The sequence below is a fragment of the Asparagus officinalis genome, chromosome 4, assembly GCF_001876935.1.
Source record: "Asparagus officinalis chromosome 4, Aspof.V1, whole genome shotgun sequence".
Lineage (NCBI taxonomy): Eukaryota > Viridiplantae > Streptophyta > Magnoliopsida > Asparagales > Asparagaceae > Asparagus > Asparagus officinalis.
Window position 1 is genome coordinate 16208252 of NC_033797.1, and position 15491 is coordinate 16223742.

At 40.0% G+C, this 15491-nt stretch overlaps 2 protein-coding genes across 3 annotated transcripts; one reads left to right on the forward strand and one right to left on the reverse strand.

The window, feature by feature from the left end:
• On the forward strand, positions 3397-10750 carry LOC109836742 (protein HIRA). Of its 2 annotated transcripts, XM_020404736.1 has the most exons (10): positions 3397-3950; positions 4447-4722; positions 4811-5062; positions 5580-5977; positions 6071-7076; positions 8072-8282; positions 8656-8896; positions 8982-9104; positions 9670-9787; positions 10151-10750. In XM_020404736.1, exons 1-10 carry the CDS (start codon positions 3843-3845, stop codon positions 10322-10324), a joined length of 2907 nt encoding a protein of 968 aa, XP_020260325.1. In that variant the 5' UTR covers positions 3397-3842; the 3' UTR covers positions 10325-10750. The 2 variants fall into 2 exon arrangements, with proteins under 2 accessions (XP_020260325.1, XP_020260326.1); XM_020404737.1 differs by lacking the exon at positions 3397-3950 and having other exon boundaries at positions 4627-4722; positions 4808-5062.
• LOC109836743 (GDSL esterase/lipase At5g03610-like) lies at positions 11393-13805 on the reverse strand. The gene is made up of 5 exons (XM_020404738.1): positions 13658-13805; positions 13395-13580; positions 12285-12559; positions 11851-12148; positions 11393-11779 (listed from the first exon to the last, which is right to left on the reverse strand). The coding sequence occupies exons 1-5, from the start codon at positions 13713-13715 to the stop codon at positions 11544-11546; spliced, it is 1053 nt and encodes a 350-aa protein (XP_020260327.1). The 5' UTR covers positions 13716-13805; the 3' UTR covers positions 11393-11543.

Genomic DNA, 15491 nt, shown 5'->3' on the forward strand with positions numbered 1-15491 from the left:
TCCTCTTGAGGTTTTCAGGGATAGCGACGGCCGGACCATCCTATAAATAGAGGAGCCTTCCTGCAGGGAGAGTACAAGTCACATGCTTCGACCACCAGGTTTTACTTCGACCACCAGGTTTTACTTCGACTCTGGCGGTTCTAAGCAACGACTGGGGGCCAAAGCTGTTAATCTTCCTGAGAAGACCAGATGGCGAGCCCTTGAGTTTTCCCCGCAATCTCATCCTTGGTGAGGAAGGACTCTCCTTTGAAGGTAGTGATGGTCCAAGGAGCCTGCCACAGACCTGATCGCTACTCCTTGTTCGGGGGAGCCATTACCGACAGGAGCTTGAGCGATACTGAATCTGATCATTACCCTTGAGGGTTCTGTTTGCGATCCAACCCCAGGACTCTTGGTTGTCTAGGCGGTGGGGTTTTTCATCTGTGGCGGTGATTAGAAGCCTGTGCTTCATTCTCAAGCCAGACAAGCACCATAGTGGTGTGTCTTTTCTTAGGAGGGCTTTCGGGGTTCTACTTGGCAAATACTCCCCAGAAATCTGCTGGAGCCTCTAAGGGCTACACCCACATTGGCTCCTCATAGCCATAGGCTAATTCTCCTTATCTTGAATGATGTGATTCCAGGCTTTATTTAGCTTGAACGGTGTAATTCCAGTGCTCTTCAAGAATGAACAATATTAGGACCCGACTTGGAATTGGGCATTTTTTCTCAGAGAAGAAAGTAGGCCCCACAGTGGGCACCAAACTGTTGATACTCGTGAATAAATAGTCGATGGGGGTTTCCCGCAGTCGGATGTAGTTTCAATCCTGGTGATGGTGGGGAAGAAGGAGAGGATGAATGTTAGGACCGACTCCTCCTCCGACTTTATGCCCGATCTTGAGTACGCGGGGTGGACTGATAATCTGCACATACAAGAATCGTAGGAATACATGGCTAGTTTTTCTCGTGGTACCTCCGACTATCAAGTCAATGGATGAACTTGGGAGGGTTTGTTGAGAGGCCCCTTGGGCCATTGAGGTCCTTGCAGGGGTTTTTTCCTTTTGGAATTATTAAAAATCAAAAGGGGAGTAAAGCTAAGGTGCAAGAAGAAGTAGCCAGAGCCCTCTTTGCCCTTATCTTCCTTACCTCCTTTTATAGCCCCCTTGCCTCTGGGAGTTTGACCCTCGGCTTTTGTTGACTATGCACAGGAGGCGGTTTGAAAGGTGAACAGGTAGGCTGCTGAGTCATCTTTCTTCCTCCAGGTGTCGGCATGCGACTGTGAGGTAAGTCACTCGGGGTCAGGGGAGAGAAGTCTTCTCAGTGCTCTGGGTTTGTCAGAGTAGGAAGGGTGTAGGGTAGGTCGGCTGTGTGGCCGTCCTTCTTTCTTTAGGTAGCGGCTGAGAATTGGAGGAGAAGTCATTTGTGTACAGAGAAGCATCATGGCAATTCTCTGGGAAATGACTTGTGAGTGGAATAGACGGCTTGTGCAGGAGATCCTTGTCAGAGCGTAGATCTTGATGGGACTAGTCAATGCTGTAGCTTCAAGTGACATTTGAAGTGGTCTTGGTCAGATCTTATCCCTTTAGTCGAGTCGGGTTGATCCGTGAGTCATCACTATGATTTGTCGACTGATAACCGAGTGAGTTATGAGACGAGAGCGCCATCAAGACGTCCGTTCGGGGAATCGTCTTAACTGCGGAGGACCGACTGGTCTCGCGCTTCGAGTCGGTTATGACGACTCTTGGTCGAGAGAGGGCTTTGCATGCTTGACTGGTCAATAGACTTGACCTCAGTCCGGGCTTCTGAGTTTCTTGAGCCGGTCAGGACCATAGCTTTTTGGGCCTTTATAGTCAATCTTTCGACGATCTTATCTTTAGATGGTAAAATACCATAACAAATGTGTTTTTTATTGTTTTTTTTTTGTAAAAAACACCTTGCATGGTGTTTCTTTTTTAAATGTGTTTTGAAAACACCATTTTGGTCAAATTAGTTTGATCGTTTATATAGCGATAGTGGGTTCGGCAGCGGCGGCAAACTGCGGTTGGGTGGCGGGTGATCGGTGACCGGCCGTTAGGCGACGAGTGAACGACGACTGTCGACTACCGACAGGTAGCGGCGAGTGGCCAGGCGGCTGGCCGACGAGCGGCGCGGGCGGGCCGGCGACGGGTGGCCAGTGGCCGCGCCAGGCGAGTGGCGGCGGGTGCCGGCGGGCGACGGCGGCGAGCGAGTGGCGTTGGTGGCGACAGCGGGTGAGGGTGGCCGGCGGCGGACGATGATGGTGGGTCGACGGGCGGACGGGTGGCTGGCGGCCGGCCGACGGGTGCGGCGGGCGACGGGTGCCGGCGGAGCGACGGAGCGACGCGAGCGACGAGGCGGCGACGGTGGCGGTGGCGGGTGAAGGGTGGCCGACGGCCTGCTGATGGCGGCAATGGCGTGCCGACAGGTGGCCGACGGTAGCGGGACGCCGGTGGGCAGCGATGGTGGCGGCGTGTGGCGTGTGACCAACGGGTGGCGGTGCGACTGGGCGGGCGGCGGCTGTGGCGGCGGGTGGCTAGTGGCCGACCAACGGACGGGCGACGGCGACGGTGGTGGCGGCGATGGTTGGATAGTGGATGGCGGCCGGCTGAGCTTGGCGGACGGCGACTGGCCGGGAGGCGGCAAGGCGGTGGCGTGGTGCGACGGCGAGGCAACGGGCGGGGCGGCGGGCGGTGGTGGCGACGGCGGGCGACGGGCGACGGTGGCGTGACCGGACAACGGGCGGGCGGCTGGCGGGCCGGTGCGGGCGGGCGAGCGGCTTGCGACGGCTTAGATAAAAAAACGGAATCTCAATACACCTTTTTGATGTTTTGAGAAAAATGTTTAATTTTTAGATTTTGTAAAGGGACAAGTTAACAAAACGCCCCGGTTACCAAACGCGTTTCCTTGTTTTTGTTGAAAAAAAAAAACAGAAACGATAAAAACACCACGGTTGCTAGACGCTCTCTTAGTTTTTCCCTCAATAGTGTTGTTGTTAAAATGTAGGCTTTCTAAATGAAGAGAGATGCTAACAAACAACCTTTTTTGTATGCTAAGCCCATATATCCCCGTGCCAGTGGACTGCGTCCGACCTTTTCCGTGGCTCATATCATATTTGCTGATATCAACAATAATTAAGGTCATAGTCAAGTAGCAACTTTATTTTAGGTGTTTTCCCCATTAGGATGCTAGTTGCTACCATGGACATAGAGAGGTCACTTCACTGAAATTGAAATCACATAGAAAAGCATGACATGACACGTCTACAATTTTTGTGTAATAATATAATCATAGAAAAATGTATGTCATTCTCTCTTCTTTGTATGGTTACCCCCTCTTTTTTATGATGAAGTACTTATTCCCTTCCCCTTACTTATGTATTTCTTTTTTGCTTCTCAATTTTAGGTTTACTTTGCGTCACGCACCAAATATTGAGCAAATAATTTGTATTATCTATATCATGCTTGATCCAACGGTCAACATTACATCGTGTTATCGTCAAAATAAAGTGTCTCTTTATTACTTTAAAAATACCGAGTTCTATTAATCCGTCTCTGTATTAAATTTTAGTCGCCTCCCATCATCAGTTCGTTCTTCCCCAATTGTAATAAATGAAAAGGGGGAATAAATAAATAGTATTAAAAAAAAAACGAAATTTCGTTTTCCAACCTCATAATCTGTCCACCGATTCATAGGGCTTTTGTTCTCTACTCCCTCAATTTTCAACCCTTTTTCTCCTCTCTCGATTTGACCGCATGAGCTGTTCTAGGGTTTTAGTCGAGAGCCCATCTAGGGTTTTGGCTTAGCCTGCTGCTTTACTCGTTGATCAGCGAATTGAAGAGGAGAATAATATGATTTCAGAGAAACCAGCTTGGATTCGGCATGAGGGGCTTCAGATCTTCTCGATTGACATTCAGGCTGGTGGTGCTAGGTTTGCAACTGGAGGAGGAGATCATAAGGTGAGATCTTTTTGAACTGGGTAGTATTTGTTCTACTTGTTTCGTTGTGGGTCTTGCTGAATTTTGATTATGTTCTTTGCTTCACTTTGAATTAGGTTATCTTTTTCTAGTTTAAACCCTTTCTATGCTTTTGGGGTTGTTATCTAGCTGAAATTAGTATTTATAAGTGGCACATTGATGAAGGTCTTACTGAAAACTGTTGGAAGTTAGTCATCTTGATTCCACCTTCACTTCGAATCAGAGCTTTGTTAACTCTGTTGTGTCAATTTAGCTTCTTTACACCCAATTCTCCAAATCCGGCTGCTTGCGTTAATCAGTAAGATTTTTTCAATGTACCACTTATGCTGTCAAAGAATTATCTTGGAAGAAAATGTGTTGGCAAAAGTTGTTTATGGGAGCTGATGAATCGTATTGCTGGATTTTTTTATTGTTAATTATGACAATTTACCTTAGTCTTTCCTAAATTTCTTCTTCTTAATCGATGCTCTTGATTTAGGTGCGAATATGGAACATGAAATCGGTTGGAAGAGACTTGGATAATGATGAATCTAATCAAAGATTGCTGGCAACCCTTCGTGATCACTTCGGATCAGTCAATTGTGTTCGGTGGGCCAAACACGGTCGGTTCCTTGCTTCTGGTTCTGATGATCAGGTGATTTTGATTCACGAGAGAAAACCAGGCTCAGGTACGACTGAATTTGGTAGCGGTGAGCCTGCGGATGTGGAGAATTGGAAGGTCATTATGACATTAAGGGGGCACACTGCTGACGTGGTATTCACTTTGTTCTTCTTATGTTTATTTATCAGAGATTGTATTGTTTCTTTAATTGTTTCATACCACTTTTCTATGTTTGAAGTAGGTGGATCTCAATTGGTCGCCAGATGACTTAACATTGGCTAGCGGCAGCTTGGACAACACCGTTCATATATGGAATATGACCAATGGAATTTGCACTGCTGTATTAAGAGGCCACACTAGTTTGGTTAAAGGGGTTGCATGGGATCCCATCGGCTCCTTTATAGCAAGCCAATCAGACGACAAGAGCGTCATCATCTGGCGCACCAGCGATTGGAGTCTTGCTCATAGGACTGATGGACACTGGACGAAATCTGTATGTTATCTGCAGTAGAAAACTTTTTCAGAAAACTTTACATTTGGGTAAATTTCACAAAACCCCTAATACTTTGGAGCCTTTCCCACAGAACTACAATACTTTGTTTTCCCCTCTAAAAAGCAAAAATTATTGCCACATAACCCTTAAAAGTGACATAAATACCCTGAGCAAAAAAAGAAAAAAAAACTTTTTTCAATCTTTTTTAATTATTGTTTTGGCAAAGAACCCTCACTTTAAACACTTCTCCCAAAAACCTTATTCATCCTTTTTAATAAATGTGAGGGTTTTTTTCCAAAAAATTAAAAAGAACTTAAAAAGGATTTTTTTTGTAGTGAGGGACATTTTCCACTTTGGGGTTTATGCAGGAGAAGTTTGTGGTGCTTCTTGAGAAAAACAAAGTATTGCGGGTTTTGTGGGAAAAACACCCCAAAGATTGTTACAGGGTTTTGCAGGGAGGTTGTGAAAGCTACCTTTATATTTGTGTCCAGTACTTATTAACACATTGTTTTTCCAGCTAGGTTCAACATTTTTTAGACGGCTGGGGTGGTCTCCTTGTGGCCATTTTATCACTACTACTCATGGCTTTCAGAAACCGAGACACTCAGCTCCTGTGTTAGAAAGAGGTGAATGGTCAGCCACATTTGACTTTTTAGGTCACAGTGCACCCATCATAGTGGTGAAGTTCAACCATTCAATGTTTCGGAAGTATTTTGCCAATGGCCAGGAGGCAAAAGTTTCTTCTACTGGATTGACTAATGGTTCCTCCAAAGCTGCATCGAAGGAACTACAACCGTATAATGTTATAGCTATTGGAAGTCAGGATCGTACTATAACTGTATGGACAACAGCAAGTGCTCGTCCTCTCTTTGTTGCCAAACACTTCTTCTCTCAAAGTGTTGTTGATTTATCATGGTAAAATGTTCTCCAGTTGAAGTCTTCTAAATAATACCATTTCTCAGCATCCTCTTTTATCCTATTCTGAAAAGGCATCTTTCATTGGATCAGGAGTCCTGATGGATATGCACTTTTTGCTTGCTCCTTGGATGGGACTGTGGCCACTTTCCACTTTGAAGTGAAGGAGCTCGGTCACAGATTAACTGATGCTGAGCTGGATGAGTTGAAGAGAAATCGATATGGTGATTCCCGAGGAAGGCAAGCAACCTTAGCAGAGAGTCCTGCGCAACTCTTACTAGAAGCAGTCGCTGCTAAGAATTCAGCCAAGAAAGCATCTTCTTGTCTGCAGCAGAGTCAGGTTTCTGAAAAACCATCTGCAGATTTGGCAACTGCAACTGTTACTCAGCCGGTAGCAAAAGCTCCTGAAACGATACCTGAAGATATGAAGAAAAATGAAGGGTCTAATAATGATGGTTTGAATAAAGCTGCATCTGCTCGGCTATCTAGTCCTGTAAAGCAAAGAGAATACAGGCGTCCTGATGGTAGGAAGCGAATAATTCCAGAAGCACTTGGAGGTCCTGCACATCAAGAAAATATTTCAGGTCCCACCCAAGCTCGAGGAACTGATTTTTCTTCCTTAGCCATTGATCAGCAAAGAGATGGCCATGGAGCAACTGTTGCTGACAGTGGAATCTCTTCTCTTAAACGGCCATATAGTAATAGGGAGCGTTCTGGAGTTACTGCAAGGGCCAACATTAATGAAAGCCTTGTTATTGAGAAAGCGCCAGCATCGGCTGCGACAGAGGGAAGAATGAGTATAGAGCATTCAGGGCCTATAGGCATATCTGGCCCTTTAAGTTCTTGCAATGCTCTTTCTATTCGCGTATTTAATAAAAAAGATAATGATGACGTACCGATATGCTTGGAAGCTAAGCCTGTTGAACGCTCTGCAAATGATTTAATCGGTGTTGGAAATGCATTTTTGACTAAGGAAACTGAAATTACTTGCACGAAGGGAAGCGAAAAACTTTGGTCAGATCGGATTGCTGGAAAAGTTACTGTTTTGGCTGGGAATGTCAATTTCTGGGCTGTTGGCTGTGAAGATGGATGCCTACAGGTATGTTGACAGCTATCTTTTCTTGATTAAAAAAAAGGAAGAAGATATTTTCCTATGTTATGTTAGAGTTTGAAGTGGATATTTTCTATCTCTATTCTGTCAAAAGTTTCTTATGGAGTTAGGAATTAGGATCTTGCCATGACATTCTAGCACAGAATTATTGGAATTAGGATCTTATCGACTGTACACAGCACTGTAGAAATGTGTTACGATAGGCTTTAGTGAACATACCCGTAGATATATTTCTTTGGGTATTACTGACCTTCCGATCATTTGGATTCGTTCCAGCTATAGAAGTAGGAAGGTTTGGTAGCTAACAACACCAGCTTTAATTGCACAGAAGTATATAGGTTAACTACATGTCTTGTCTGTCTTCTATGTTAGATATAAAGCTTTTTCCTTAGACTCACTTGTAGCCATGTGAACATACAAGTCAGAACTTTTGCTTGTATAATATGTGACTGCATCTGTATATAATCAGTAGATCTTAAGTTCACACAATCACACATGGTATAAATAATTTGTTTAGAGAACATGCATCTTGCCAACCAATCAAATGGAATATAAATACTCGAGAATTAAGGATTACAACAAAAGTTTCTAAGTAACTGACTTTCTGCTAATATTTAAAATTCAAATCTGCAATTTCCTTTTTTCCATATATAAATTATCTCATTTTGATATTTTAATTGGTAAAGAACAAAATTTGGTCTTTCGTTCTAACTACGTAAACTGCATGCATATTATCTCTTGTCGCTCATGTGTACATGAAAATAGCCAAAAGCTTCAATAAATATGAACAAGCTGGTTGCCGCTATATATGATTCAATAGAGGTCGAACCTGTGAAACCCAAGTAGTTCTTCATACTTAAGAAGATTGCCCTCCTGTGTAAGCCGTGGGTTCTAAAAGAATCTAAACTGTGCCTTCCAAAAAGAAAGCGAGAACAGCAATAGCATTATTAATAAAGAATACTGAAGGTTTTGTTTCTTTATAGGTATACACAAAATGTGGAAGGCGAGCCATGCCGGCAATGATGATGGGATCTGCTGCAGTATTTATAGACTGTGATGACTGTTGGAAGTTGCTCCTGGTCACAAGAAGAGGACTCTTATACGTTTGGGATCTCTTTAACAGGAACTGTCTTCTGCATGATTCATTATCTTCTCTGGTGACTTCAAGGGAGGATTCATCTGTAAAAGATGCAGGTATGTAGTTTTGCTGATATTTTTTTGACTCGGGAGTAGCATCTCTTTCCTTAGTTCTTCTTGCCTGGTTATATAGAAAATGATGAATAAGCTGAAGAGTAAATAAATTTACTTCAATTTATTTTTCTATCACATTGATAAATGCATCCAGCTGACCAAAAAAAAAAAAAATGGAAAAAGAAAAGAAAAGAAAGAAAGAACGAAAGAAAAAACTGCTGGCATGGGGGGATTTATGTCTTAAAAGTTAATCGGTTCACTTTCCTTCTCTCCTTCTGGAATCAAAATCGCTCAAGCTGTATTTCTCGCTTTTATTATCCCAGACAACTGTTTTTTTCTCTGTTTCTCCCCTAATTTGTCTGGGGTTGTGTCTCAGGTACTATCAGAGTTATATCTGCAAGGTTTTCAAGATCAGGCTCACCTTTGGTTGTTCTTGCTACACGTCATGCATTTCTTTTTGACATGAACTTGATGTGCTGGTTGAGGGTAGCTGATGATTGCTTCCCTGCCTCAAATTTTGCAAGCTCTTTCAGTTTGAGTTCAGTCCATAGCGGTGAACTGGGAAATTTGCAGGTTGATATTGGGAAATATATAGCCAGAAAGCCAAGTTGGAGCAGGTTTGTATCTCCTCCATGTTTTGTGTTGTATCATTATTTTGGCTTCTCCCTTGTAAAAAGTTTCATGGTTTTGTATGTTATACAGGGTAACAGATGATGGGGTTCAGACTCGTGGTCATTTAGAGACTCAGCTGGCTTCAACATTGGCTTTGAAGTCACCTAATGAATATCGCCAATGCCTTCTTTCTTATATCCGGTTTCTGGCGAGGTTCGCAAACTATTCTATCTCCTCCACTGTGTTGATTCTAGATTCTTTGATTATTTTCATTCGAACGTCATTTTCTTTCTAAAACCTTTGGAGTCAATTTGTACATGCATTTTACTTACATGAAGAAAATTACAAAATTTCCCTGAGTGGATAAACATGATACTTGCAGCAACTAAGACCTGTAAGAAACTAAGATAAACGCTTCACTCTGGAATCAAAAATATTCTTCAGTAGCTAATTGGAATCTCAAGTGTCATATTAAGAACGTCATACACATGAAAATTTAAGTTATATAGGAAAATGACTTCTAGAGGTATATGTGAAAGGATGATCTCATGCTTCCAAAGCTGAATGAATTACTTTGCAAGATGAGCAGCACTTATGTTAAGTACATTATTAAAAATAGATGATACTGTTCTATGCATTGTGGAGAAACAGGAGCTGAAACTCAAAACATTAACTACGTATCTACTTTAAAAAACAACTAGGCAACCTATCTTCTACCTCTTAAAGCAAATGTTGCTGATCACAACTGGTTTTCCTATTTATTTCTTTTCTTTTGTAGGGAGGCAGATGAATCACGCCTGCGAGAAGTTTGTGAGAGCTTCCTTGGCCCCCCTACAGGAATGGCTGAAGCTGAATCCGCTGATGCAATGAACCCTGCATGGGATCCGTGTGTACTTGTGAGTCTTCTCTCTCTTGTTCTCCCTTTCATATTTCAACACTATAGCCAAAATACACGCCTTTCCAAGTTGCAACCAGCACCCAATGAAAATCCAAAGAACATTGAACCAAAACTACCTAGAACTACAATTGCAGTTGTAAATTGCAAAATTGTAAAATTGAACCAAGAAACTGTAACTAAAGCTGCATGTGACAATAACAATTACAATTACAGTTACAACAAACCAAATAACCCCAAAATAAAACTTCACTGCATCTGGATACTGCATCCAGGTTGCTACAATGGATAACTTAAATAGCGTTCTACTAGCTTCTCCTTTTTTCTCGTTACTGATGAATTTTGTCTGGTTGCCATATTTTAGGGAATGAAGAAGCATAAGCTCTTAAGGGAAGACATTCTTCCAGCCATGGCATCTAATCGAAAAGTCCAAAGATTGCTAAATGAGTTCATGGACTTGCTTTCTGAATACGAAACTGCTGATGCAAGTGGAGATCAAATGGATACTTCACCTACCATAAAGGAGACTGTTTCATGAGGAAACTAGCTCTCCCCATCTCAAAAAAAGTAAAATGTATTTTTAACATACGGGGTACAAAAAAGGGTAGTCCTCAATGATTTGAAATTTTGTGGATAAACCGTCCATGATAAAGTTTTATGGTCTCCCATACCTCATTCGGTCTTCAATGTAACAGCAGTCAAGGTTTCTATAAGAAGGATAGGTTTACGTTTGTAAGACAAAAATCTACAGAAATATCCTCACTCAGCTAAAAATGTAACTTTGAAGTGTTTTCCCTTTTCTTTTTTCTTAGAGCGTTATCTGGAGCTAGTATTCTTGACTATGTTACTGCAATTGAGGGATAACCAGAACAAGGAAGTTTAGTCTTCTCCAATTTACATTGAGCTTCCTGTACTTCAATTTGTTTGATTGTGTAATATTTTCTTCTAATTGAGGTTTTTCATAGTTGGATGTGCCTTATGTTGAGCATTTTGAATTATGGAGCTATGGTTGTATGACCTAGGTCTTATCCGTGCTTGTACTTTGAAATTTGAAATAGTGGGCTGTCAGGATTTTGATAGGTAGATTGGATGAATGGATTGGACTCACAAATTCAAGCCAGTTATGGGGATGCATTAACTTGCTTCTGGACCACTCTGTAGCACAAAAGTTTCCAAGTTGATGTCATTTATGTGAAATTGCTTCCTTTTTGCTAGTTGCTGCTGATAATTGCAGTGAAACTAATGTCTGTCATAGAACTTATATTTAGTTTGCGAGTGTTTATGATTCAACTGAAGATAATTTGCAATTTAAACTAAATAATCCAAAGTATAGATGCTATTTCAAATTTTCTGAGTGCTTCCTATATTGCATGGCATAATATTATAATCAAGATGCCATCTCTTGTTCGAAAATTCAGGAGCAGTACTGTAAAACATCTCAAAATTTCTTTTGCTTTCTCAGCAACCAGGATTCTGTAAACAAATGCTGTCATCTTTTATTAATTAATCTCCAAATCCTGTTACTTCGTCAAATTTGCAAATCTAAGCTACTGCAGAAATTTGTACCCTTGCCTTGGCAGATGGATTCTTCAGTAAAACAAACATATCCAAAGTAACACTGCCAGCATTTTCATAGTCATAGTCATAAATGTGATCAAGCCGAAAACTCTCTCTCACTTCATTCATTTTGAATTACAATTAAGGAGGGAAAACAAACTACAGACACAAACCGGCCACTGATCAAAATAAAAAAAGTATTAAAATCTCAGTTCCTCTTCAAGTGTCTTATAAAGGAAAGGCTTGATTTGCTGGAACACTGCATCCCATCCAGCTTGACTTGGATGTACAGAATCCCAGTACAAATACTCGCTTGGGTCCCGACATAAACTGTACTGCTCAACTCCCTCATCGTTGACCTGTCCACAGCTGAAACTTTCCAGTTTTCCTTCACAGCAGGGCCTAAATATGTGGTTGAATTTCCTCGCTCCTTTCTCTGTAGAAAAAAAAGTACTAGAGATTACAATTTCTGATAGCAGAAATCAAAAGTTTATTTTGATCAGTTACCTTGATTGATAATAGACAAGAAAGCAGAATGAAGGTCGAGGACGACGAAATCTGATGAAATGCTGTTTTTCTTTGCGTTTAACTGATAAACGGCTGCATTGAGATTCATGTTGTGTCCTTCAACGGCTAAACCTTTCGTTTTGTCGCAACCTTTATAGTTGTATTTCCTGGTTACGAGAGGAGCGCACCCTAGTGGGGTTAGATTTGTTACCAACACTTTGTTTACTCCAAGATTATGAATTCTCTTTAGTTCTAGCTTGAGATTATCAGTGACATTCTTGATATAGTCCAGAATTTCCTGCTCAAATAAAAATCGGTTAGAACATCCTATTGATAGTGTTGCTATGTGAATATAGTCTCACGTTAAAAAGATCAGAAAAGAGTAATGAACTTAAATAGACAGTTACGAGTTTAGTTTATGATATGTCACTCACATTTCGAGTACAATTTTTATCAAAAAGCTGATGATAATCATTTCCAGATATCGTGACAAGCGCTATAGAAGACTGGATATCGTATTTTGTGTACACACTTTCATTGATCTGACCCTGAAATGTATCAACCTGAGCAGAGAGATTTCGCTGAAAATTTCCCAGATCGAAAACTCCTGTTCCTGAAACAGCGAAGTTCATTCCATACTTCAAGAGATCGGAACTGACTCTTCGACGAAATTTGTAAGGAACTGGAGATCTGATTCCAATGAAAGAAGCTGACACATGAGACGAAAACAGGTTACATTCAGGTTCAGTGCATGTAACTAAGAATTAATAGAGTTTTATTTCTTGTAACATTTTTATATGAAGTATGTGGATGTGGGTCACATGGAGTAGGTAATGTTGTTGTGTAAAAAGCTGTTATAATGAGTTAAATATTAAAAAGTTAACTTTGAGTCAATCCTAGGAAAAAGAGAAGGGTTCCCCTGGAGAAAAAGTGTTTCAGTGAGATTAAAGCTTGGTATTTTATGTCTTTGAGCATCAAGCATATACTTTGAAGCATTCATAAAGAACAAAAGCATCACCAAAATATATAATAGTTCTAGAGAGCACCTTACTTCATGCAACTTTGAGAAAAGAGGGACTGGCAGCAATGAAAGGAAAGAAAAGAGCTGGTCATCAAGCTATTTTCCATTATATCTTCTCTTTTGTAAAGATTTAGACCTGGACTACAATATCCATAAGTATTCTTCATTACCAACAAACTCATTTTTTCTCAAAAAGAGAAAAAGTAAAACGTAAATGAAAATGAAGAACATTATGTAGATAATTAACCTTCTTGATTTGTTTTTCTTGCCTTAGATTTATTGAATTGATCCATATTCTTTCGGCCTATAATCAAATATAATTTATAACATGCTTTAAATACGTATCTCGTGGGATATGAACCTAGGTCCACCATACCAAAACTCTAGAGTTAGAATGACCTTTTGAGGATTATAATTTTATGAGCTAACAGATTCTTGTTTAGATTTCTATAGTCAAATTGTGATACTTAATGATTGAACTTCTCTCTTTAATGAATAAGGAAAAGTAAAGGAAAACACTTACCGATGAAATCGGAAAGGACTTTTCCATCGGAAAACCGACCAGTAGGCTTACGAGGAAAACTCATGCCATAAGGCTCATACCAACACCTTGTCAAACTCCTATCAAGCTTCCCAAGATTTCCAGTATCAGCATATGAATCTCCAAACACAAACAGTTTCTGAACTCCACTTACATTTGCTTCACTTCCTACACTTGCACAAGAAAACAAAATGTAGAAAAAGAATTCCTAGTTTCGATGAAATCGAATCAAAGAAGAATCTTACCTCCAATGAGAACAGCCAAGAAGCCATAGAGGAGGAGTAAGATATTGGCATTGTCCATTGAGGAGAGCTCAGCTTGATTAATAAAGGAAGGAGGGGGCAATATATATAGCTAAGGCATGGTATTGGGACTAGTGGACGTGGTTATTTTAAGGAAAGTAATTTTCTTATACAGTTTAGGTATTTTATACTTGAGTTAGAAACGATTCATTAATGTGTAATAAAAGCCCAACATCCTTATGAGTAGTCTTGGTTATGGGCAGTGAGAGGTTAAGTGAAGCTTGCTTGTCCTTTTTCTTGATTTGGTTAATCTCATGTAAATCATAAGGGGAAAAAAGAAAAAGATGGAAAAAGAAAGTAAAGGGAAAAATAAAAGGAGGAGAAGTTGAGTTATACCAAGTTTCCCTCTCAAGTCTTCTCTCATCCTGCTTCTTTACAGTTGTTTTAGCACCCAGCTTTTTTTCCCCACTTCTTTTATTAATTAGATCAACAGTTTTAGTACGAAAGTTTCCATATTAGAAATAATTATAGTGTAAATTCAATGTGGGATTATTCTTTGAGGTTCGTTTAATTTGGCACTTAAATTAGCATGTTCAAAGAATATTGAGCTTACTGTGAATATATATTCTGTGTTGAGGATAGGAAATATTCAACACTTCAAGAAATAACAGTTTTCCTGTCACAATCATAGCCTCTGTTATCTTGGGTGTGTGATTATCTATGTGATGGTTGAGAATATCGCGTGGCCACTCAATGAGATTTTTTTTATCTCCCATGATTCTACTCTTTGCAATGAACACATTTATACTATTATTATTTCAAGTAGAAGACTGGGACTAGAGGCATTTAAGATTATGTTAATGGCAAATTCATCAAAACCATCCTGTAATTTGGGGGTGATTTGCAAAATAAATTTTATTCCACTTTGCGGGCAAGTAGGATAATTTTGAAGCTTTTGTATGTTATAAGGTGGTTTTTCATTGAGACATCTAAAGTTAGATAATTGCATAAAATTATATGTTATTACACTAAATATGTAAATAAAATATCAAAATATAATTAGTACCATGCGAACATAACCTTGTCATCTGCATTAATTTTGAAAAAAAATGTCCGATAGAATTTGATGAGGAGAAGAATAAGATGATCATATAAAATTCAATCTAAAATAGCTCATTGCGCATCAATTAGTTTTTTGTTTAGAGTTATCATCAATTTGAGAAGCTCACTTGTCAACTTAATGTGACACTGTGAAAGGATCTAGCGTAGAAAAAGAAAGAAACCAAATTAGAAAAGAAACAAACATTAGAATCATATGTAAATGTGATTTAATACCTTCTATGGGTTCTGATTTTTTTATGGAGAGAGTAATCTATCCTTGAAGAATAATTCACGTTATTTTCACATGAGAGGAAAATTAGGTAGACAGAGCAATTGAGATAATTATTGTGAAGAAAAGTTGGTTGAGTCATAAGTACTGGTCACTATTGGTGGTTCAAATGATACATTTGGGATTCAAACATTTAGTAGAACTCATAGGTAAAGAAAGATTCTTAGTTGGAGCAAAAACATTGAATTCTTATTTTTTATTTTTGTCAAATGTAATTAAAGATAGAGAATAGTCATCCTGATTCATTTATGAGTTAGTTGTAGATACATCAGTCTCCCATCAGTAGCAAAGTATATACCTAAACTCCAAACAAAATTATTTCTCCACAACCTGCAAGCCATTTGTTGTCCAATGAATATTAATTAATTTTTTCCTCATAATTCAACACAAGTACGGTTGGTGATACGTACTACGATGACTACAATTTCAATACGATACTCGTTCTTT

What these genes read in the sequence shown, in the direction of transcription:
- LOC109836743 (XM_020404738.1), bottom strand. Translation starts at nt 13,715, where the DNA reads ATGGACAATGCCAATATCTTACTCCTCCTCTATGGCTTCTTGGCTGTT. An exon ending in AGTCCTTTCCGATTTCATCG is followed by an intron (nt 12,560 to 13,394) that starts GTAAGTGTTTTC and finishes CTCATGTGTCAG; the next exon opens with CTTCTTTCATTGGAATCAGA. An exon ending in ATAAAAATTGTACTCGAAAT is followed by an intron (nt 12,149 to 12,284) that starts GTGAGTGACATA and finishes TTATTTGAGCAG; the next exon opens with GAAATTCTGGACTATATCAA.
- LOC109836742 (XM_020404736.1), top strand. Translation starts at nt 3,843, where the DNA reads ATGATTTCAGAGAAACCAGCTTGGATTCGGCATGAGGGGCTTCAGATC. An exon ending in ATGGACACTGGACGAAATCT is followed by an intron (nt 5,063 to 5,579) that starts GTATGTTATCTG and finishes TTGTTTTTCCAG; the next exon opens with CTAGGTTCAACATTTTTTAG. An exon ending in TATATCCGGTTTCTGGCGAG is followed by an intron (nt 9,105 to 9,669) that starts GTTCGCAAACTA and finishes TTTCTTTTGTAG; the next exon opens with GGAGGCAGATGAATCACGCC.